Consider the following 23,552-nt stretch of genomic DNA (forward strand, 5'->3'; position numbering starts at 1 on the left):
ACTCACTATCTCACTTTTTCAGACAGTAATCTGTATGCAGATGGCTCCGGGTTTGTGCTCATCACCATGGCAATGGAGCTGGAATATGTATTCGTATGCCGACTACATGGGGAGGACAACAGAAAGGAAGCTAAGCGTCGCTGTCTGCGAGCAGTGCTGCCTTCTGTGCATCTTCTCTTTCCAACTGACTTGATGGGTCAAATATTTTATAGCCAACAAGCTGTGCATCATGCATGCTGAACAACAGAAGTGGACAGAATACTGGAGACCTGCCCCAATAAGGCATAAGTCTATGGCATCAGCACTGACTGTGGGTTAACCCAGACAAGCACACCTCCCCCTTTGTCACATCCCCTCCTCTGCCCAACACCCCCTTCACACCCCCGGCTTGCTTCTATTTACCTCTCGCCTAATCCTAAGCATATCTCTCTCTCTCTCGCTCTCTCTCTCTCTCACTCTCTCTCTAACTCTCTCTCTCTCTCTCTCTCTCTCACACACACACACACATATTCTGCTCTATCCTCCTCCTTCACATTCAGAGCGAGCAGGCTGCAACACGACCCACACTGCCTGCTATGTGATCTCTTGGAAAACATCATTTCGTGTCTTTCTGTGCTGTCTGATGATGCTGAACCCTTATTTACATTGTGATTTAACAGGCGGGGAAAGATGCCTTCACAACAACCCTGACTCCTTTCTCTTCCTTATGCTCCCCCCACCCTTCATCTCGCCTTCCCCTTGACCCTTTCCTGTCTCCCCTCTCCTTTTCCCCTTTCCTGGAATCCCCTGTTCTCCCTCTCACCTCTCACCCCCATGACAATGTTCTCATGTGTTCACTGGCTTCAGCCTTTCCTTGCCTTGCTTTCCTCTGCCTTAGTCACTTGGGGTCAAAACTGTCCATCCAGCTGCATGTGTCCAGATCATCACACCGTGGACTGCACCGATCGAGGGCTCACCCGATTACCAGACTCCTTCCCTCTGGACACACGAAGGCTCCTTTTGTCCAATAACTGGATTCCTGGGATCCCCTCAGATTTCTTAGTGCTCTACAGTGATCTGGTGTACCTGGACTTGCGGAATAACACTCTGACCAGGCTGGAGCCAGGGACGCTGACCAGCTCCTCCAGGCTTGTCTACTTGGACCTGGGAAGCAACAACTTAACCGAGATCCCCTCTGGAATCTTTGGAGAATCACGCAGCCTGATCAAGCTTCGTCTGGGTCACAACCCCTTTCTGAGCATGGTGAGCGAGGGGGCATTTTCGGGCCTCACTTCTTTACGAGAGCTGGAGATGGAGAAGAATGGCCTCTCTGGCCTAGATGTCAGAGTGCTAAGCCAGCTGCCTTCCTTGAGAGTAATACGTCTAGAGGGGAACCCTTGGGTGTGCAATTGTCATTTTGCCAAATTGTTTTTCTGGCTGAATGAAAATCAACACAAGCTCTCAACTGGTAAGTTGCCTAAAATCAAGTTTTTTGATATTGTCTATTCACAAAAATCACACATGCTTTCAAGATGCAGTTCGAACACTTAAACAAAATCTTAAGCCTTGGACCTGCACTTGCATCAGAGAACATTTGCCATCAAATTTAAAAGACGTTATAGGCATTTCGAGATCCATTCAGCATAAATAACTAGGAGACAATTTTGCATGCCTTTTCAGATATTTGATTTAATGCTTATATTTGCTTATATTTGCATATTTTTATATGAAACCCAAAGGCTATATAATCATCATTCATGTGTTCTGGGTACTATAAATCTGTTGTCAGTGTGCTCAGTGAACATATTTAAGAGATAAGACATGTGGCATGACATAGCACTGATTAGAACTCACTTAAATAATACATGAATATGGCAAAAACGCTGGCAGACAAATTACAACATGCTACGTTTTCATTCATGTGCACAATTTAAAAACCTACAGTGTGCAATTATACAAATAACCAGATTTTTTCCCTACTGTTGTCCAAATAAATTATATATATAAATATAAGAAAGTCTGAACCGGAAGCTACTTTAGACATGAAAACCCTAGATTGTTGATTACCAGTTCCGTATAATTGAGGTCAGGCAGTATCGGGTGTGGGTTTAAGGTCTTTTTGTTTCTTAGCGATGACCTGACAACGTAGACTGTGTAAGACGATAAAGACTGACATTCACTTTCTTTTTTCATGCTTTTTTTTCCTGTGTTGGTTCTTTAACTTATCGCATTAAATCTGGATTATGTAACTGAACTACCACAACCTAGTACATGAAATCATTACGGTCGAAACTCTCCCGAGTCATAGTCTAATAGTTTTTTAATGTGCTCCTTAATTAGATCTTGATGTCAGTATCATTACTTTACTCATTTGTAATTTACTGAGTGTAATTTACTGTAAACTGTAATAACTGTCCCTGTGCCTGAGACAGCATGCACTTTAATATGTAAATCGTGATCCTTTTTGTGAGATTGGTCTTTAAATCATTTTGTAGACATTTCTTATTCGATCGTTTCCTTTCAATAGATCCATGCGTTACAGCTAACTATTAATAGTGAATAGGAGTGAAAATGTCAGCTAAAAATAGGAGTCACAAAGTAACAATAGGAGTAACAAAAGGAGCAGTCGGTTCTTTCTGTGCAGCAGTACAAGGTTATACAGATTATTATGAAACCATTCAATTGAGCTCCATGAGATACAGTCCAAATATAATCTTAAAGTAATCTAGATTGCACTTTTAAGTAATATGTTTAGCAAATATTATGTGTTTTGTTTTTTAGCCACTGAGTTTGTAATTAGCAGCTTACCAGGTTTGTGTTTAACATTTTATCCAACACTATTAACATCGTTTACTTGTTTGGACAAAAAAAAAAAACAGAAAATAATTTAACTCCTTTATTAACACCCGGGAGTTGCATTCAGTCCTGAGTTACACACACGGAATGAGAATCGAATCCCCAGATTGTACACATTAGTGTTCATAAACCAAGTATAATAGCACATCTAAGTTTAATTCAGAGAGAGATCTGTCTCTGTAATGTGAGAACTGCATGTTACGATTACGTGACTTTGCGGTATGGTCCACCTACATCCTTTTTATTTGCTGCTCTGTTTACATCCACAGCATTTTGCTATTGCACTTTATTCATTACAAAACTGAGTACTAGTAACTGCTACACTGTCCCTTGTCAACTATTGTATTTTACTGTACAGTCTTGCATTGTTTGTATTACTCTCTTGTAATTCTGTGATTTCTAACGCACCACGCTTCTGGAGAAACCATGTTTTATTCATTTTACTATGTACTCAAAATAGTTGAAATGACAATAAAAGCTTCTTGACTTGATATTAAGTGCACAACTAATGTTCTGTTGGAACGTGCTATTAAACAATGCAACATAATAGTGTGTACTGTATCAAGTGCTATTTTTTCCACTGCTGATGCAATGCTATTTCCAGCTGTGGCTTCTCCGGGAGCTAAACAAAATATTTGGCAGTATGTTGTATTGACTGAGAAGAGTTACTCAGTATTCGTTTTATGTTCGGTGGACTGTTGTATGAAAGAATTATCGCACTCACAATCGTGCTGTTGTACCAAATATCATTCCTCATTCAGCCTACAGCCTCATGCCTATGCCCAAATCCTAGTCCAGCTGATGTTCTTATCAATGCTTGTGCTTGTGTGTTATTACTAAATTAGTTAAATCTAACAAGACAGAATACGCTTTAAATCTGTAGCCCAATATTCCTGATCCGTACTGCCAAATATTAAGAATTTAGTTCATCTTGCTAAAGGAATTATTAACAAAATCACCCTCATAAAAATTAATATAGACAGAGATTTCACCTATTTTGATGATTTGAGGTGTCTGCAATTATTACAGTACATTCAAATGTTGGCACATTCAGTGAGGTGCAATTTGAGGGCCTACAATGTTACAGTAGGTTACCTCTTTTAATTGTTGTGTAATTGCCATGCAATTGTTGTGTGTGTGTGTGTGTGTGTGTGTGTGTGTGTGTGTGTGTGTGTGCGCGTGTGCGTTTGTGTTATTTTTTGCATGCAGCTTTGTAAAGGATTTCTACAGAAGGTTGCTTTTAGGAGGAATCTGCAAACCTTGAAAAGTTTGATTGTAATTAGACATGCCGTTGTTGTGTGTATAGGAACCAGAGCACTAATTCCATTATCAGTGTTGATGAAATAGTATAATGTTATTTATGTCTGTACTTTTGAGAGTCACAAACAGCTGGAACCAAATTCCTTGTGTACGTCAACACACTTGGCCAATAATCCTGATTCTGATTCTGATTCGGAAAGTTAAATGTCAGCCAATCTGCACATCTTTCCTGCTCAATAGAAAATCTTTAATTCACTGGCAGTTGGAGTCAGGTAAAGGAAACTATAAGAGTTTCTTGACTAACTGCTCTGGAATAAGTAACAGGAATTCTTTTGCAAATATATAATCTACTCTGGATTATTAAATACACAAGTTCCAAGATTTTTTAAAAATGAGTTCATACTAAGCAAACAATCATCAAGGATCGTAATTCTTAATTTACGAAGGCATATATATATCTTGTTCATTCTAGTTAGACACTTAATATACGAGTCTTCGTTTTATTAGGCATTTAGACTGAAATTGAATTGATCTAAATTTATCTTTTTTCTAAATGTTTTTGATTTGTTTGTGGCACTAATAGTGATTTAGTTGGAGTATTAAAGATGACAGGATGATCCGGTAGATTAGCCATGACATGTTGTCCATTACCACTGCAAAACTGATTTATTTAATGTGTTGTGAGTTCAAATCCCAGGACCATCATGTTACCACTACTAGGACCCTCATCTGCTCTGTTGTATAAATCACATAAATGTAAGCCCTTCTGGGTAAGGATGTCTGGATGTATCTGTTAATATTTAAATTAATAAGGGTCATAGTTCATGTCATTACACTTGTCTCTCACCAGTGGTGGCCCAAGCTTCCACTGTTGGGCCCTTGAACAATCCCCTTAACCCTCCCTACTCCAGGGGCACTGTGTCATGGTTGACCCTGCGGCCTGACCTCAATCTCTAAAGCTGGGATACGCAAAGAAAGATTTTCACTGTGCTGTAATGTATATGTGACAAGCAAGTGCTTCTATATTCTATATATTTTTTAATTAAGTTAATAAGACCAATCTGTTACACAGTGCTAACACTGAGACTATTGACATAAATGTTCCCAAAAAAATAAAATAAATAAAGCTCCACCATACCAGCAAAGATTTGAGAATTCGGCAGCATTGTGTTGAATAAACTGAAATAAAACGTGCATGTGTGCAAACGTGTTTCTCTGTTGATGTAGAACTACAGCTTCAAATATGTGATTCTTCATTGAAGCAGCAAACCTACAGTATGAATTATCTAACAAGTTAAAAGCATTTTTGATCGAACGTGTGTTTGTGCATTTGCATACTTTGAGGTAGCTGCTGTGTAAGGCAGTTGTAATCCTCCAGGACATACATAAGACTGACAGAGTGTGTGGAGCTGAGAGGAAGGCTGAAGTCACTGAATCTCTTGTGTATGGAAAAGCCCTTCTGGTTTTACTGACTCACACAGACTCACTTCCACACTCCATGATATTGTCTGACTTCTGCCAAAGACACTATGTCAATCACAGTGCCGTCTCTGTCATTATAGTCTGTGCAATGCATAAAGACATATAATGAGACCGCAGCTAATTTCAACAGTATTGTCACTGCCGTGCCTGTGCTGACATTAGCAGACATTAACACAAAAACAAGCAAAATTTGTGATATTTGGTGGAGCATGCAAATATTTTTTTATAGATTGAGGCCATGACATGTCATGAGATATCGCAACACACATGCAGCCAAAGACAAAGTACATGAGTACTTAGCTGGAATTGGAAAAACTGCAAGTTGCATTGCACATTTTGCAAAATCAAGCCTTTTTGATCATCTAGATGTTAAGGTCTTGGACTACCAATCAGAAGGTTGTGAGATTGAATCCCTGGTCTACTAAGCTGCCACTGCTGGGCCCCTGAGCAAGGCCCTTAACCCTCAATTGTTCAGTTGTAAGAATTGAGATAAAATGTAAGTTGATCTGGATAAGAGCAGCTGCCAATTGCCGTTTGACTGATCTTTTGATCAAGGCCCTTAACCCAACTGCTTAGTTGTTTAAACACAAGTCACTCTGCATAAGGGCTCCTGCCACATACCTATCTACTCTACAACCCTACCATATGTCTCGCAAGCCTAAATTAGGTTTATTTCTTGTTTTTTAAAAATGAATCAGAAGAATTTAGTTCACAGCATCTTATCTGAACCTTTTAATATTTAACAAGGTTGGAATCACTTGTGGAGGATCACGGTCTTCTCCTCAATGCTAAACAGTTCCTGCTCCTTCTTTGCTCTCATTTAGTTTAGGATTTGCCTCAGGATTTAACAGGGTTTCAGATCACAGAGACTGAATTGGCCATTGCAGAACACGAGTTTGTACTGTATACCTCAGCCATTTTTTGTTCTGCACTGCATTCTGTGGGTTGATTTCACAAAGGATATTATTAATGCTACCACTGCTTGTTCTGACTGCGGCGTCTCACCGTTTTAAATCTTCACCAATCCTCTCAACTCTGCAGTAAAACTCTAAAACTCTTTGAGGCCTGTTCTGCTGCTCTTAACATCCTCCACACTGTGTGGGGGTTCTGTACGCTCATGCTTCCAGTTCCTGCCAGATTTTCAACTTCTTCAGGATTTGAAACTTTTTTTGCTTTGTTTTGTTCATTTTACTGTAGATTAGCATTTGCACAGATGTGAAAGAAGTCATGGGAAGATTGTGACTGTAAACAGGAAGAAGAAGGAGCAATGACACTGTATTGACAGCACTCTATAAACCATCACTGTATGTTTACTTTTCCCCCCCACAAAGTCCATTTCAGTGTGAATATGATTCATCAGAAAAATGGTTAGCAGTGTGGCCGTGTTACGTAGGAGATGTTCCACTTTAATTCTATCATCTGTCATTGTTGAAAGGAGATTAAAGTCATTTCTATGAAAACAGAGGCCAACCACTTACATCTTACTGCTGTGTAATAGGCCTTAACTGATTTATAGTATTATTATTTAAAATGGGGGGAAAATGCACTATTCATGCAATAATTATATACTGTAGTGTACTGTAAGGTTTGTTATCACCTGAACCTATAATAAATGTGTAAGAGCACATGAACTCAGTACAGTGCCTAGAGTACATAAATCCCACATTTATGTCTAGTCCTGTTCTGAATCAAAACCAGATTTTATGTATGTATGAGTATGTGTATGTGTATGTATGTGTGTGTATATATATATATATATATATATATATATATATATATATATATATATATATATATATGTGTATATATATATGTAATGTGTATATGTGTATATTTATCAATTGTGATGATTGAAATGTTGTTATTGTTGTAATGTAATTTTTATTTTTTTTTGGACCCCAGGAAGACTAGCTGATTGCGCAGACTTTCAGCTAATGGGATCCATATAAATAAACAAATAAACAATAAACAAACTCAGTACAGTGCTGCTGCGATGCAGGATTTTCATTGGTTGATAAGAACATCTGAATCAATCTGTGTTTAATGAACAGTGTTAAACTCCTATCTGTTGAATTAGTCACAATGTTTCAGCAAACTAGTCTTACCCAAGGCCTTAAAATGTACACTATTAAGCATAGCTACATTGTACCTTCAAATGCATCTGCCTTTACATATTGATATAATGTGAAATTGGACATTCCGTTAATTTTAATATCATGTATATTAAAATATAAAGCAAAAAATGACGTTTCCTAACTGAACAGTTACTTATTTTATAGACTTATTTAGTGTTGTTGGTAGCAGAGCATAGAAATGTATTCAATTTTGAAAAAAAAAAACAATCTTAAATTTTCAATAAAATCTTCCATATTTAAAATTACAACATATTTTACAATGAATGAAATGCTAACTGCTATTGGGGGCAGTCGTGGCCTAATGGTTAGAGAGTCTGACTCGTAACCTGAAGGTTCTGGGTTCGAGTCTTGGGCCGGCCTCGACTGAGGTGCCCTTGAGCAAGGCACCGAACCCCCCCAACTGCTCCCCGGGTGCCGCAGCATAAATGGCTGCCCACTGCTCTGGGTGTGTGTTCACGGTGTGTGTGTGTTCACTGCTGTGTGTGTGCACTTTGGATGGGTTAAATGCAGAGAGCGAATTCTGAGTATGGGTCACCATACTTAGCCGCATGTCACGTCACTATTATTATTATTATTATTATTATTATTATTATTATTATTATTATTATTATTATTATTATTATTATTATTGGTATTGTTAAAATCCAATAAAAGATATTTAAAATATTCATATTGCTTTAAGACGGGTTTTGAACTTATATAACTATTTTCCATTAATATCTGTCATATACTGTTCACCCACTTTTTGTTATTAATAATACTCTACTTTCAACACAACGAATGTCTTTGTTGGTATAAAATATCTTTTTCTGTCAGTGATTAGTTATGTATCGCTGTACCCCTGCAGGACTGGAGGGAATGGAGTGCTCGCTTCCAGTGGATGGACGGCAGATCTCTCTGAACCTGCTTTCTGAGGAGAGCTTCCGGGAATGTCGGGGAGTATTGACTCTTAAAGACTATCTCATTGTTATTTTCTCTGGGATCTGTATATCAGTAGCTGCCATTATTGCCAGCTTCTTCTTGGCCTCCATCATTCACTGCTTCCAGAGACTTAAATCCAAGAGGACAGATGAGGAGGAGGGGGACGAGTGAGCTTCAGCTATTCTTCAGAGACTTGTCCTGGACAGATTTACTAATACTGCACCTCAGCTTGGATGACGGATGGAGCACCATGTGTCCATGTAACAAGTCCCCAGATTAATATAATGGAGTGAGTAAGGTGAGGCTGAACAAGCCACACTATGCCCAGTGACTCACAACCTCCGTGAATGATGCAAAATATCAGAGCACTTTTATACTTGAATACAAATGACTCAACCAAGCCTTAAAAAGTAAACTGTTCTAGTAACAACACTGCATAAATATGTACAAGCTTCCTGTGTTCAGGCTGTTATAAGTAACTGAGGTACTGAGCAAAATCATTCACAGCATATTGGCAAGGACTTAAATCAGCAAGGTATTGAACAGTTTCTATTATTTATTTATTTGTTTGTTTTGCTAATGTAGAATTGAATCACACTGAGAACTAGTAAGGTTAATGAACTTGCACTTTAAGATAGATGATATATTGCACATAATCCCAGTAAGCCATAAAGTAGGCTGTCATATTGACTCAGGTCACCAAAGAGTTTCCTAGAAATTAGTATTTTGTTACTGATCCTGGGTGGGTGGGGGATCGAGATATGCATACTAAAGCTCTAATCACTGATGTTGTAAATGAAATTTACAAATTGCTCACAACTGCTTAGATATGCATGCTTCCCATTTACAAGATGATGTCCTTACTGTATATTTTAAGTGTAACCAGGGGACAACCAGCAATGTAGGCAAAATGTTGAGAATGAAACTACAAAATGGATTACAATACTTTCCCTTTTTTTTACTTTGTGTACAATTAAATAAATCGTGACGCCAAACTATAAAACAATTTACTGCTTATTGAGTTCTTTTCCTCATACAGGCATAAGTCACAAATGAATCCTACAAGACCCAACAAAAAAGTAGTAATTATTAAGATTTAGACTCTGTTGGTTAGTTTAACACTGATAGTTTGAAGATTCAGGAAAAGCATTGGGACTGGTTCTGTAAAAAAAATACACAGGTTTATTAAGAGGTAAATTTACATGTAATAACATGTCGTTATGTAAATTTAAAAAGAAGCCAAGAAAAAAGAAAAGAAAATATTTGGGGGTTATAAGAAATCTGGGTTCAGGTTTTCAGTAAGACATTGTATCAGGGATTGAATATGATCTCATATCTGGAAGACAGAAAGACTCTCTTAATACATGTTTTACCTGCAAAGACGTTCGTGCAAATTAAAGAGTTTAAGAAAATGGTTTTCTTCTCTGTGCAGAATTCAGCTACATGTCGTAGTTTTGTGCATGCACTTTTCGCAGAATTAAAAAAGTACTCATTTTGTCACTCCCACACAACCTGATGCGCAGTTTGTCATAAAATAATGATTTAACAAATAATAAGAAGAAGATGCCATTGTAATTATACTACAATTTCTAGACATAAATAGACCAATCAATGTAATAGAAGATACATTTTCTGAGAGAAGACCAACGGAATGAGAGGCGTACATCTGCAGTGTGTAGGAGGAGTACTGTTACAGCACATTTACAGTAGCAACAACAATCTGGTTGCACATCTTTGATCAGAAAAAGTAATGTGATGGAGAAAATAGCTCGATTTATACCATTTTTGCATGTTTGACATTTTATCTTTGATTACTCATGTTACTCATAATCGCACCGTTCTGCTTTCCATCTTCATTCATTCGCCTGTTTGTTATATTATTAAAAAAATCTATAAAATACATTAGGTTTACATTTACATTAGACCAGCATTACAAATGTCAGCGCACGTCTATGGAAAACAAAACAAATAACAAATGACATCTAAAAAAAAAAAGGAGTAATATTTACAGGAATTTCTCTAGTTGATGAGATTAGACACATTTATATATAGAGAAAGAGACTGTGTGGATGGAGGGTGACCCAGGCAGCACATCAGTGATTTGTGTGCTTCAAAGCAACCTGACAGAGCACACTTTCAGCTCCAGGGCATGACGAAGCGAACAAGCTTCAGCCAGACCTTCAAACAAAGCCATGTCTAGATGGAGCTTATCTACAAACATGATTCTCTACAAATGTGAGATAAAAGCACTGCCATTATTATTAACTATTTATTTCTGCCTTCACGTCCCGAGGCAGGTAGTGAGATGAGTCAGGAAAGTATATACAGATACCAGGACTCTTATTGGTTGATTTCTCCTGTCGCCATGGTTACATGGTTGTGGGCCAAATGTGTTGAGGAAAGATGCAGTCACTGAGGCACATGGTTTGTAGATTTGCATTGTCATGTGTCTCACTTTGCATTCACGCCATGCCAGACTGACAGAAGACGCATGCATTTTCAAAAAGAAAGAAATAAAAATGCTCACTGCGTGCTTGTATTTCAATGCAGCCATTTAAAGACAAGTATAGAGATGTAAGCTTGAATGAGATGTTTTCATTGGCATAGGCTGCAGACCATATGATTGACACATCTCCGAGTTAAAGCATGTTCTATTATCAGTAAAAACATTAAATACAACCGAGCTGTGTGAAAAACACAGTGCTACTGTACATACTACAAACAGCACTAATAATAGTGAGAATCTCATTTTTAGTTATTATAGTCTATAAAATGCACCAACCCAGGTAATGGGTCTGACTGACCAGTGATACCAGCGTAAACGGATACCAGCAAGAATTACTGTGAACATAGGGATTAGATCACTGATCTGCAAGCATCTGACTCATTATCGACACCCTGAGAAGGAAACCCGGATCCCTTTGAATAACAGCAATGTGACCTTGCTTCCTGTGTTCATCTCTTGTTACTGACACAGACAATGCTGCACTTACACGGGTTGTGAAAGGACATCCCTCTGCTCCGGCGTAAAGCGGAAAATCAAATGCTTTATATTAAAATTAACAGCATGTTACAAAATATATCATACCAACGTCTTATAAAAATAAAATAACACACTATTTTTTATGCAATGAAATATACAGTGAAAAGCATGTAATTACATAGGTCAACAGATCATCAAATATCAGAACGAGGGAAAATGTGATCTCATTTTTGATTGTTGGTGCCAGAGGGCTAGTTTGTGTACTGGAGAATTGTTCATGCACAATAGTGTGAATGGTGTGAAAAGCAACAACAACAAAGTACAGTATGGACAGAAAGGTTTATGCTGACAGGAAGGTTGCTGTAATTCAAATTACCATTTGATAAAACTGTCATGAGCAAAAAACTCAGAACACACAACACAAAAAAAAACAAACCTTGAGGTAGGTGGACTACAACAAATGACCACATCAGACTCCATTCCATTCTGCCAACCAAGAGCAGGAATCGTATGCGCTCAATGAAATTGGACAGCTGATAATTGGCAAAAATACCAGCAACAAAGATCCGGGTTGAGCAGCTTTTACTAATGTGCGAGTGAAAATATAGCATTTTTGCACATTGATATTTGATATTGCTCATAATCACAGCATTATGGTTGCACCGAAACTGGAGTGCTGAAGATGGGGAAAATGTCAGACGATGTTTTTAATCCAATCTCCATTGCACTGCACAAATCTTAATTATGAAGATTAAAAAAAAACAGTTCCACTGGTTGAAATACCCATTAAGCGTAAAAAGATGTTGAGCCACCACAAGCTGGCAGAACTGTGTCTTGGAAATGCACTGAAGTAATAAACACCATTCTTCCAAATAATATTCCCTAGTTGTGTTTTGATCATGGTTTATATATTCGTGTATAAAAAAATGATTTGTGTCAGATTCATTTGCCCTGTGAATGGGGGCAATGTTATCATTATAGAGGTCCCTCTCTTAATTATAGAAAAACCTTATTATAGGACAAAGTCAGAACATCTTTCTATTGATGCTTCCTCCTAAGGGGACAAGGGGACCTACACCATACCAGTAAAATACCCCCAGGGCATAAAGAGAGTCTGTGATTTTTCCTTTCATTTGACACAAGTCTATAAATATGCCAAGTAATAGAGGATTTTTCTTGCAGGCACAGTTTTAGGTAGCCATTTTGAAAACTTTATCAAGTATTTTAAGCCTTTTTGAGATATAGGCTATAAATATGGGCTATAAATATGTGGTGTGTTTTGTAGCCTATAAGCAATAAGTTATTGGGAAAAATAACTCGCCTTTTCAGTTCAGGATCAGATACAGATCAGATTCAGATTCAGATACAAGAAGCATAAATATAGGAAACAAAGTTTATAAAAGTTGACAGAAACTGTGACATTTAAGCTAAAATATGAAAGATAGTAAAGCCTGTGTTTATGCTAAGCGAGAGAGAGAGTATGATTCTTATGAAATGTATGATTATGAGAGAGATGGGGAGGAGGCAGAGAGTGTACTGCTCCTCTCTTCTGTCCAGATGTGGAGATCTGTAAGACTGAGCTGAACAGATGGCTCTCTACACCTCTGAAGCTATGCTGTGGAATATATGGTGGTACATGACCAGTCAGTACATTGTACAGCTCCACATGTCCTGGATTTATTGCTGAGCATTCTCTCTAAAAGCAGTAATTGTATTTGTAAGGCAAATACGACTACGAGGCACACCTAATGTCTGTTTGCATTTCAAATGTATGTAGGTTGGCTGGAAAACTGGCCTCTGTTAGGAGATTATACTGTGGCATCTGGATGGATCACTGTGGTTAAGTGTTTACGGTTACAAATTTAGATCACACTGTAAAGCGTGTGAGTTGAGTCACGAGTGAAAGGTCACACCGAACGTACAGATGAACATAAGAGACTGTAACAGCAAATTTATTTTGGATGATGATCATTACAGTAGCTTACACACACATCAGCATATTTCTCATTTAGCACTGAATAAAGACCAAGTAGTTTTCCATCAGCCATCTGTTCCACTTTTTTTTCACTAAATAATAATATCTTTATTAATCCATGTCTGGTTTAAAAGAAATAAATCCTGCATTAACTGCTAACTGATCATTTAAAACACACACACACACACGCGCGCATACACACACACACACACACACACACACACACACACACACACACACACGCATACACACAAATGACATTTTTGTGCAATTGCGCCACGATATGTACAACACTGGAACTGCACATCTAGTCAAAAAATCATGTTTTAGTAATAACATACTAGTCATCATGTGATTTGCTTTATATCTAATCATTTTTTGCCCTATTTCTATTGAATGTTATATTGTGTTTATACTTTCTTACTGCTTATTTTATTCCATTGTGATCTGTTTAAGCTTTTGTGGCATCAACGATAGCCTTTAGGCTTCCAGACGCTAGATGGCCACAATCACAATCACGTGTTTTGGAGGCGAGGTGTTTTGTTTTGACACGTGACCGGAAGTGCTTAGCAACGATGGACGCTCGGTCATTCCAGGAAGCTTGTATAGACGTGACATGTACTAACGGATAAACACGCATAACACCGGGCACTACGATGCTCACGGACAGCTTTAACAGAAGACGTTTTGTGAAAGTGAAAGCCAGATTCTGGTGACGTTTAGCGCGTGGTTTTATGTCAGTGTTTACAAAAGTTGCTGGTTGTTTGCTAACTATGCTAACCATGCTAGCTAGCTGGTGGGCTAAGTTCAGTCTCAGTACGGCGTCTCTCAGTGTCTCAGGGTCACGGCGGTGTTAGTATACAAGACATTTCAGTTTCGTTTTCTGTCTCTTAGGAAAACTGTAAACGTTTAAAACTCTGTTTAAGATGTGAAAACGGAGAGCGAACAAACGAACGCAAAACCGCTGTCATTCCGGATTGTTTTTGTTTTGTTAACAAGGACGGATTTTCTGCTCATTTCTCAGTTACACAAGTTATGTGGATTGAAAACTGAACCAAAATCCTTTCGGTTAAACTGTCTGCAATACCGCGGATCATGCTCGTCCAATACGATGGTGAGTTGGTAAGTTAAGGTTAGGATTTTTTTTCCAAAATACTGTCTTTATGTTGTATAGCTGTCCTCCGATCTGTTAGAAAAAGCAGGGGTTGTTTTGTCAGCCTTGTCAGATTATTTGTCATGAGTCCTCATGGATAATGTAGAGGATGTGGTAGCCTAGTGGTTAAGGTGCTGGATTACTAATCAGAAGGTTGTGAGTTCGAATCCCACGTCCACCAGGCTGCCATTGCTGGGCCCCTGAGCAAGACCCTTGAGCAAGGCTCTTAAACCTCAATTGGTCTGTTGTATAAATTGAGATAAAAATGTAAGTCGCTCTGGATAAGGGTTAGAGTTATAATAACTCTAATAATAATATAATAATAATAACTCTAATAACTCCAGAGTTATTCTCCGGTTATTGAGGTTCTGGGGCACTGGATATCACACGCTTACACCCTCCCAAAAACTGACACTTATCCATACTTGACTTCAAGACTCCAAGTTGGGAAAGAAAGTACCTTCTGATCATTAGTTGCATTTATTTGTATAACCTGCACAGCTTGTCTTTCTGTGACATTTTGCACACAACACGGCTTGGTCGGTGTGAGGGTCTCAGCATTAGGTCTCAGCTGATACCATGCGTTCTGATAAAGAAGTGGAATCTGTGCCACCGCATTATTTGTTCAGATCTGACCGATAGTTATGTGGTACATCGTTATGTTATTTATTAAGTAATTGTGACTGTTGCTATGATGCTCATCTGATTGGAGGACAGCAGAATAAATCTGCAGAAAAAACAGAATAAATCTTGCTTAATATCTGACATTCAAAACATTCCTGTTTACACAGTTTATCATTAAAAGATCTTCACTGTATAATCTGACATGGAGAATAAAAGTCTATTATTAGGATCATTTCAAACAGTGCGATGAATGAAAGACAGAGAAATAATATAAATGTTTATCATATTTCATACATGCTGTATGTTTTTTATGTAACTACAAAAAAGCATAAATTAGCAGGTACAGAAATTAAAGTGACAGTGGTTGAATGTGTGTGTATACAAACACACCTCCTTACACACCAATCTACTAAATTGTCTAATATTTGGGTCGTATTGTTTTTTTTTTCTATTTCTTATTTCACAACTCGGAGTCACATTAAATCGTGTTTCCTGTTTGCTAGACTTCAAATGCCTGGAGTGAGCATATATTGTAAAGCCTCTATCCACTGTCATCGAGGATCCCCTGCCACTTCTCCCTCTCACCATGTTAGAGGGACTTGTTGCCTGGGTACTTAACACATACCTGGGCAAATATGTCAGCAATCTTAACACTGACCAGCTCTCTGTTGCTCTTCTCAAAGGTATGAGTCCTGAATACATACACTTTTGTGGCATGTTGCTTGTGTCTGTATCTGAAATGATGAAGTAGATCAAATGGTTTTCATGTATGTTCCAGGAGCAGTAGAGCTCGAGAATCTTCCTTTAAGGAAAGATGCTCTCCGAGAGTTTGATCTGCCCTTTGAGGTCAAAGCAGGTGAGGGTTTACTTACTATTATTAAGGTTATAAATATGCAGCTGATTTATGTGAAGGAATAATATTTGCTACAGATTGTGATCTGTGATATCAGTAATAGATGTGGAACAATGCAGACACAGAAAACCTTTTTTAAATCAGGAATTTGACTTTTGTTGTTTGGAAATATTAACAAGCATTGGCTACAAACAAGGGTTTTGGGAGCAGGTAGTATCACTGCCTCACAGCTTCAGGTCCTCTGGTTTGATCCTGAGATTGGGCTATTGTGGACTTTTGCCTGTTCTCCCTCTGTTTGAGCAGTGTTACTCATTGCGCGGCTCGCGAGCCTCCTGCGGCTCGCCAAGCTTTAATATGCGGCTCGCATGGCAGTAAATAATACGATGATATGATCATGTGGTTAAAAATTATTTTTCATTTAAATAACATTAAAAACAATCAGGGAAGCATAGAAAAACGAATGTGCTCTATTACAAATAATAATATATATTTATATATATTATTTGACTCGTCACTGACTCATTGCGTTCTGCGCAATAGCCAGTTTTTGGCGGCCTGCCAGAAGCTAGTTTGTGTTTCATGCTAGTTAACAACTTGTGTTTACTGTACACACGGACTAAAAAATGGATCGATTTCTTATCAAACAATCCCGCGCACAAAATGAACAGCAACAAAACAATGTGACGGTGACAAAAGAGGTAACTGATAGGGAGCATGCATCATCTGTCAACTCGAGTAATTATTGTATTGCAATATTGTACATTGTATTTAAGCAGATAAGCTATTTAAGACTGAATAACTTGGCATACTTTGCGGTGAAAGTGGCTCTCCTATTGACTTTGTCCTATCAGTGTGGCTCACATGAAAAAAAAATAGTGAAGACCACTGTGTTGGAGTCTTCTGCTTCCTCGAATCCCCCAAAGAAAATACTAATAGATGGATTAACTATGCTAAAATGCCCATAACTGTGAATCCCCAAAAGCATGAAATCTACCACATCTCTTACCAGGAATAGCTTACTAGAGACGAAACAACATGTATACTGTCTTAACACTTGTTTTCTTATTTTGTCCAGGCTTCATTGGGAAGATTGTGCTTCAGATCCCCTTCTATCGCCCTCATAGTGATCCATGGGTCATCTCCATGTCTCAACTGAACCTTATTATTGGCCCTGTCCGTCCCCAGGAATACGACGAGGCACGAGAACAGGAAGCAGAGCGAGAGCAGAAGAAACGGTTGCTCAAAGCTTTAGAGGACAAGTGGAAGGTAGGGAAAGTTAATGCTGTAACTAATTGCAAAGAAACCGGTTTACCTGCCTGCTAAAAGAAGAAAAAATGTTACAATCTGTCTGTCATTTAGAGTGAACGTGAGCAGCAGGGTGAGTCTTACTGGTACTCAGTCACAGCGTCTGTGGTTACCAGGATAGTGGAGAATATTGAGGTAACCTTCCCCCCCCAACCCAATATCATGTTTGTTGTGAGTTTCAGTAAATTGACAATTAAATACGACTGTGAGCTCTATGGCCTTTCACTGTTTTTCTAGCTGAATATTCAAGGTGTGCACCTAAGGTTTGAGGATGACCGCTCTAACACAGAAAAACCTTTTGCCTTTGGAGTATGTATTAAGAATGTATCAGCGCAGAACTCCTCTACAGAACCGGTGAGATAATAAACGTAATAGATATACAAACAATAATTCGGCTCCACAAATCCAATTAACATTACAATTTTCTGCTCATAGACTCAGAAGCTTATGCGACAGAAGCAGCTAGAGATAGAGGAGTTTAGTGTGTACTGGGACACAAAGTGCACCATGATCGGGGATCTTCCTCTTGCTGAAATACAGGTAAAGTGTCTGCATTACCTGGGATTCTAAGTTGCTGAAGTAATTTTGCTATGAGAAATCTTGCTGGTTTAAAGATGGTTCTCAACTATAACGTGAACGCTGTTTCGTCACACTTCTCTTTATTCCTATATAGGAAGCTATGACCACGTGTATGCAGAGCAGGGAGCATCAGTACATATTTGAGCCAGTGTGTGCATCTGTCCTGCTGAGGAGAAATGCTTCAAAAGAACCGTTACGATCCCGCAACACCCCTCGCATCGAAGGCCATGTGCAGCTAGAGCCGCTCTTACTGCACCTTTCTCAGGTAATATGTGACGCACAATGTGACACTTGTTTAACAAGACCCTTTCTATAAAAGGTCTGTATGGGTGATTTCTGTTAAATCTGTTCTACAGGTTCAGTATCAGCAGATAATGACTTTTCTCAAGGAGCTGGACAGGCGAGAGAGAGAGATGCTTTTCCGCAAGTGGAGACCTAGAGTTCCTGTTTCAGAAAAGTAAGGCATAGAATATTTCAATAAATAATGCAACCGTTATGGTGGTTTTTTTTTTTGTAGCATTATAAAAGGTGGTGTGTTTATTACAGCTGCCGGCAGTGGTGGATGTTTGCCATCAGTGCTAACCTGGAAGAGATCAAAGAGAAGAAGAGGAGGAATAACTGGGACTTTGCACTTCAGCGAGCCAAAGATGCTCAGCTCTACACAAAACTTTATGAACAGAGGCTGAAAGGATTTACTCTGAGTCTACAGGATGAGGTAAAATTCCCTAAACAGCTGTAAACGAATTGCTCTTAAATTGCCTTTAAATCTAAATCGGGAGAATAATGATAATAATAATAAGAATAAGAATAGTTTTGGATGGTACAGAAGTGAGGTGGGTTGTTTTGTCTCTCATAAACAGAGTGAACTTGAAAGGATTGAAGAGGAACAGACCCTGGAGGAGTTGCAGATTCTCAGGGAAATCATTCATGAATCCCTTCGAAAGCAGGCGGAACTTGCAGAGGTAAGCGTTTTGCTATGACCTTTTTCTATGCTTTCTAAGGTACCAACTTCTAGAAACTTGCAGTGAATAAAATCAAAGTGTGAACAAAGATGCAAAGTGTATAACAATACCACTCTTCTCTATCAGCAGCTTCTGTGTGAGAGACAGAAACAGTTCTGTACATCAGTAATCAGTTACTGTTATTCTTTTTTTATTTTCTGTTTCCTTTATCCTGTTTTCAGAATTTAAGAGAGCCTATGTCAGAGCCAGAAGTTTCTTCACCTTCTGGTTCTATTCCAAGAAGTGGCAGTTCTGGTATGATTCAGTACCTGCAGTCTTGGTTTCCTGGTTGGGGTGGTTGGTATGGAGGTGCTGAGAGAGGGCCTGATGGCCAGCCTGTGACAGATGAGCTCATTCCAGCAAGTAGCCAATGGGATATGCTGGGTGAGTTGTGATGTGTTTATGATTATATATAAATGGATGATCTAAAACATAATATATTTACCATTTTACCATTTTTTTAATCATGGCTGTCCAGTAGCACGGTAGATAGTGTAAATGTAATCTGAATCACTGCCATCCCCAGCTGAACCAGATGACCTCTTTGACGCATTGGAAGACTCTCAATCACTGAATACGTTTACCCGAAGAGACCACTTGTTTGCACGGCTGGATTTCTTCTTAGAGAAAGCAACCGTCACACTTTTCCAGGAAGACAAGTTGAATCGTTTATCCAATGAAAGCGGTGTAATTCAGTTGGAGTTTTCAGGTGCAGTCATTTTAACATAACAATGTATTTTTTTCAGCAAGACAACCTTATTATTATTATTATTATTATTGTTATTATTATAATAAGACAACCAAATATCTATTTGTCCTTAAGCTGAATGCTTTGTTTTTCGGTTCGCAGGTGTAAAGATTGGTGTTGAGTCTCTGCCTCGCTCAGAGTCCTCTTTACTTTCTGTAAAGCTTGGGGGGCTGTTTCTCAGAGATCTCACTACACAGGGATCTATTTTCCCTTTCTTGGTGTCACCAAAACCGGTAAAGGTCTCTTAACTTCTCATTATTATTTTTTCCTTTCAATTTAAAATGTTAAGCGGTTTAATTGTCCCATAAAATCTCTTTATTTCTAGAGCAATATTGCTGTCAAGGTCAATCAGCCGTTTGGGCAGAATAGCAGCACAGACAAAAGCAGCACCAGTAAGTGTTTTCTTGGAGAGGGAAAATCAAACCGTGTGGTTATTTTTAACAAGTCACTGAGCTCCCAAATGACTCAACTGAAAAGGGTTTGACCTATTTTCAAAGATGTCAAGTAAATGATAATAAAAGTCCCACAAAAGTATACTTTATATATGACATTGTTCTGTATAAACAGATTATAGGCAGATTTTTGCCTTATATTGAGTGCAAAATCCAACACTTGGTAAATTTATTGATCTTTTCATATACACTTTACACTTTATTTAGCCTCTGACATGGAATCTTCTGCATCACCTGTCTTTGAGATGATCTATGAGCGTATCCCAAAAAGCAGGTTTGAGAGGAGGTTGGAGGTCAACACCAGTCCTCTTAATATCATTTACAATCCCCAAGCCATCAAGAAAGTGGCTGACTTTTTCTACAAAGGAAGAGTTCATACATCAGGTATTGAATTAACTCTCAATTATTAGACCTTTCACCCTTAGTCACCACATGATTTGTTTAGTATTTTGATGGTTACTGTTTTTTTTTTTTCAGGGTTTGGATATCAGTCAGAGTTAGAGTTGAGAGTGGCTGATGCAGTAAGGAGACAGTACAACAAGCTCAAAATACAAACCAAAGCTGAAATCCGGCAGACCATAGACCAGCTGTTAGTCGGAGAGTTCATAGTAAGACATTTTAGCGTGCACTATTATTTCTTTGATAATAGGTCGATAATACTTTTAGATGAAACAATTTTTCTTTTTTTTACTACAGGAAAATAGTAAGAGATGGACAATGAGATTGGATATATGCGCACCTCAGGTTATCTTTCCTGACGACTTTCAGTCCGAAGACCCCATGCTAGTGATTGTTGATCTCGGTCGTATCCTTCTTACCAATTCCCAAGGTGATATGTGTAGAATTGTGTTCATTTGACTACAGGGAAGTTTCTGTTGAGTATTTCTGCTTCTTTTCTAACAATTCTTCATATCTTAATACATGCCTCTGTTCTCTTATTGTGCTTCTAGAAGATCTGAAAACAAAGTCCAAAGTGTCTCAGTCCGAAGGAGAGGAGTTCAGTGATGAGGAATTCAAGACACCTCCTGGGTCTCCCCCTCCTGAACCAGAGACAGAGTATAAAGGGCAAGACCACTGTAGCCTTAAATCAATAGAGGAGGAGGAGCCCTTTGGCAGGAATCTGTATGAGAAGTATTCTTTATCATTTAATGACTTGCAGATCATGGTCGGTCGGTACAAAGACAACTGGAAGCATCTACAAGAGAATGAAGTGGGGCCCACTCATGTAGTGGAGAAATTCAATGTGCTTTTACAGCTGGAGCAGAGACTGCGTTACACCTCAGATCCTCGGCTTCCTGGTGCAGTTCTCTCAGGTACCTTACCAGACCTCAAAATACACATCAACCTGGAGAAAATGACTGCATTGAGAAGCTGCTTGGCTAGACTGGATAGTCCAAGTGCAGATGAGGCCTATATGGGAGAGACCATCAAGTCACCGGAACCTTTAACTCTGCGACACGAAAAGATTTTTGAGAAGGAGGACAGTCAATGTCAGCTCCAGGAGTCTGACAGAAATCTCACCAAGAGTGTAATGACTCTGGAGCAACACACACGTGAGGTGCTTGTTGAGTCTAGGCTTCTCCTTGCAGAATTCAACATCAACTACATGCAGCTTGGAGTTGAAGTTGAAGGGCAGTATATATCTGTCCTCAAAGTGTTTGGAACAAATGCGCATTTTGTGAAACGACCTTATGACGCTGAGGTTTCCCTCACAGTCCATGGACTTCTTCTGGTGGACACATTGCAAACATACGGTTCTGATTTTGATCTGCTTGTGGCATCCCATAAGCACCTCAGTTTTGATGTGCCCACCGGCAGTCTAAGAGAGAGCCATCCTACATCGCCAGTATCACAAGATGAGAAGTCTCCTGAGACTGGTGTGGCTTTTGAGAAAATATCATCACTCAGCCCTTTTCTTATTGATCAGGAGGCCCTCATTAAACTGGAGTACCAGTTTGTCAGCTCAGAGTGTCCATCAATGAATTTAGAAAGCTCTCTACAGGTAACTACCATGCAAGTGAACAATTTGGACATTATTCTCAACCCTGAAACTATTGTAAACCTGCTCAGATTTCTTCAGAAATCATTTCCTAAAGAAGAAAGTACATGGACTCCATTAACACCGCAGATGACAGCACTGCCCAATGAACAGGTCCATGAGGAAAATTATCAGTCTACTTATGACCAGAATAAGGAGCTAACTGTAGAGATCCATAGGTTAAATCTGCTACTTTTGCGAACAGTTTCAACTGGAAATGCCATTGGTGGTGAAAAGCGGGGCATGAAAATTGCCACAGCCAGTATAAATGGGACAAAAGTCAACATATCAATGGGAAGTCGACTGGATGTCAATGGCTCCCTAGGATGTATTCAGCTTGTAGATTTGACTCAAGAAGGTGGGAAAGGTCAATTTGTGGTCAGTATTGGAAATATAGAAGATAGTTCCTCTGAAGAATGTGCAGGATTCACTGGTTCTGCATTAATGCCTACATCTGAGGCTTTAAATTTCCACTTTTTGGAAAAGTCTCAAGGAGAATGCTCTCTGGAACTTCATATGGCTTCCCTGCACTACAATCACTCAGCTAAGTTCTTGAAAGAGCTCAGTCTTTCTGCCAACGAGGTAGAGGACAACTTTCGTTCCATGCTGAAGACTGCTGCGACAAAAGTTTCAAATGTCCTGGCTACCAAAACAGCAGAATACAGCGGTATGGTGTCTCTCTTTGAGACCCCATCCAAGAAAGCCAGATCGCCAAGTATGTGCAATTGTATACTGGAATTTGAAGACAACAATGACCCTGCAGATCTTGAGACAGAACCAAGTGTGGACTCCTATTTTGTCAAGCTTATCCTAAATGTCAGTATAGAATCACCTGTTGTGTCCATTCCTAGGAAACCTGGTCACCCAGAGCTTCTTGTTGGTCACCTTGGCAGCATTGCCATTCAGAACTTTGTTGCAGGGCAAGACTCCGAGCAGGGGAAATTGCAGGTTGAGGTTAAGGATATAAGGCTCTATTCAGTCAACACAAGTCACCTGGTCCTGAGAAAAGGGCCCAACTCTTGTCAGTCTCCCTCCCACAAGACTGTGTTCAACCTGGATGAGCCGCAGTTCACGCGCCATGATTTCTTTGAATATCTAAGTCGTGGAAAAGGTGAGCAAGTATATAGATTAACCTCTTTTAAGCTTTATTCTGGGATCGTGTTTGTTCTCTTATGTTATGACATTATTAAAGAAATCAGTAGATGAAA

The 23,552-nt window shown here is 38.9% G+C and overlaps 2 protein-coding genes across 9 annotated transcripts in view; both read left to right on the forward strand.

Annotated features, from left to right (window-relative positions):
- Positions 1-556: 556 nt before the first annotated feature.
- lrrc38a (leucine rich repeat containing 38a) lies at positions 557-9,444 on the forward strand. Its single transcript, XM_060894305.1, has 2 exons — positions 557-1,447; positions 8,560-9,444. Exons 1-2 carry the CDS (start codon positions 814-816, stop codon positions 8,802-8,804), a joined length of 879 nt encoding a protein of 292 aa, XP_060750288.1. The 5' UTR covers positions 557-813; the 3' UTR covers positions 8,805-9,444.
- A 4,730-nt stretch (positions 9,445-14,174) lies between these two features.
- vps13d (vacuolar protein sorting 13 homolog D) overlaps positions 14,175-23,552 on the forward strand; it is a 41,184-nt gene continuing 31,806 nt past the window's right edge. For 4 of the 8 annotated variants that reach the window (XM_060893726.1, XM_060893731.1, XM_060893730.1 and 1 more), the window contains exons 1-19: positions 14,175-14,705; positions 15,872-16,051; positions 16,147-16,224; positions 17,297-17,487; positions 17,581-17,661; positions 17,764-17,880; positions 17,962-18,066; positions 18,200-18,370; positions 18,462-18,562; positions 18,652-18,820; positions 18,966-19,067; positions 19,289-19,490; positions 19,633-19,815; positions 19,957-20,087; positions 20,180-20,246; positions 20,514-20,690; positions 20,784-20,914; positions 21,003-21,135; positions 21,257-23,455. In XM_060893726.1, the coding sequence (XP_060749709.1) occupies positions 15,955-16,051; positions 16,147-16,224; positions 17,297-17,487; positions 17,581-17,661; positions 17,764-17,880; positions 17,962-18,066; positions 18,200-18,370; positions 18,462-18,562; positions 18,652-18,820; positions 18,966-19,067; positions 19,289-19,490; positions 19,633-19,815; positions 19,957-20,087; positions 20,180-20,246; positions 20,514-20,690; positions 20,784-20,914; positions 21,003-21,135; positions 21,257-23,455 (4,435 nt within the window). In that variant the 5' untranslated portion in view covers positions 14,175-14,705; positions 15,872-15,954. Of the gene's footprint in view, positions 14,714-15,871; positions 16,052-16,146; positions 16,225-17,296; positions 17,488-17,580; positions 17,662-17,763; positions 17,881-17,961; positions 18,067-18,199; positions 18,371-18,461; positions 18,563-18,651; positions 18,821-18,965; positions 19,068-19,288; positions 19,491-19,632; positions 19,816-19,956; positions 20,088-20,179; positions 20,247-20,513; positions 20,691-20,783; positions 20,915-21,002; positions 21,136-21,256; positions 23,456-23,552 lie in introns of all 8 variants that reach the window. The other 4 variants (XM_060893732.1, XM_060893734.1, XM_060893728.1 and 1 more) reach the window with 3 other exon arrangements.

This window comes from Tachysurus vachellii, chromosome 19 (genome assembly GCF_030014155.1).
Source record: "Tachysurus vachellii isolate PV-2020 chromosome 19, HZAU_Pvac_v1, whole genome shotgun sequence".
In the NCBI taxonomy this organism is placed as follows: Eukaryota; Metazoa; Chordata; class Actinopteri; order Siluriformes; family Bagridae; genus Tachysurus; species Tachysurus vachellii.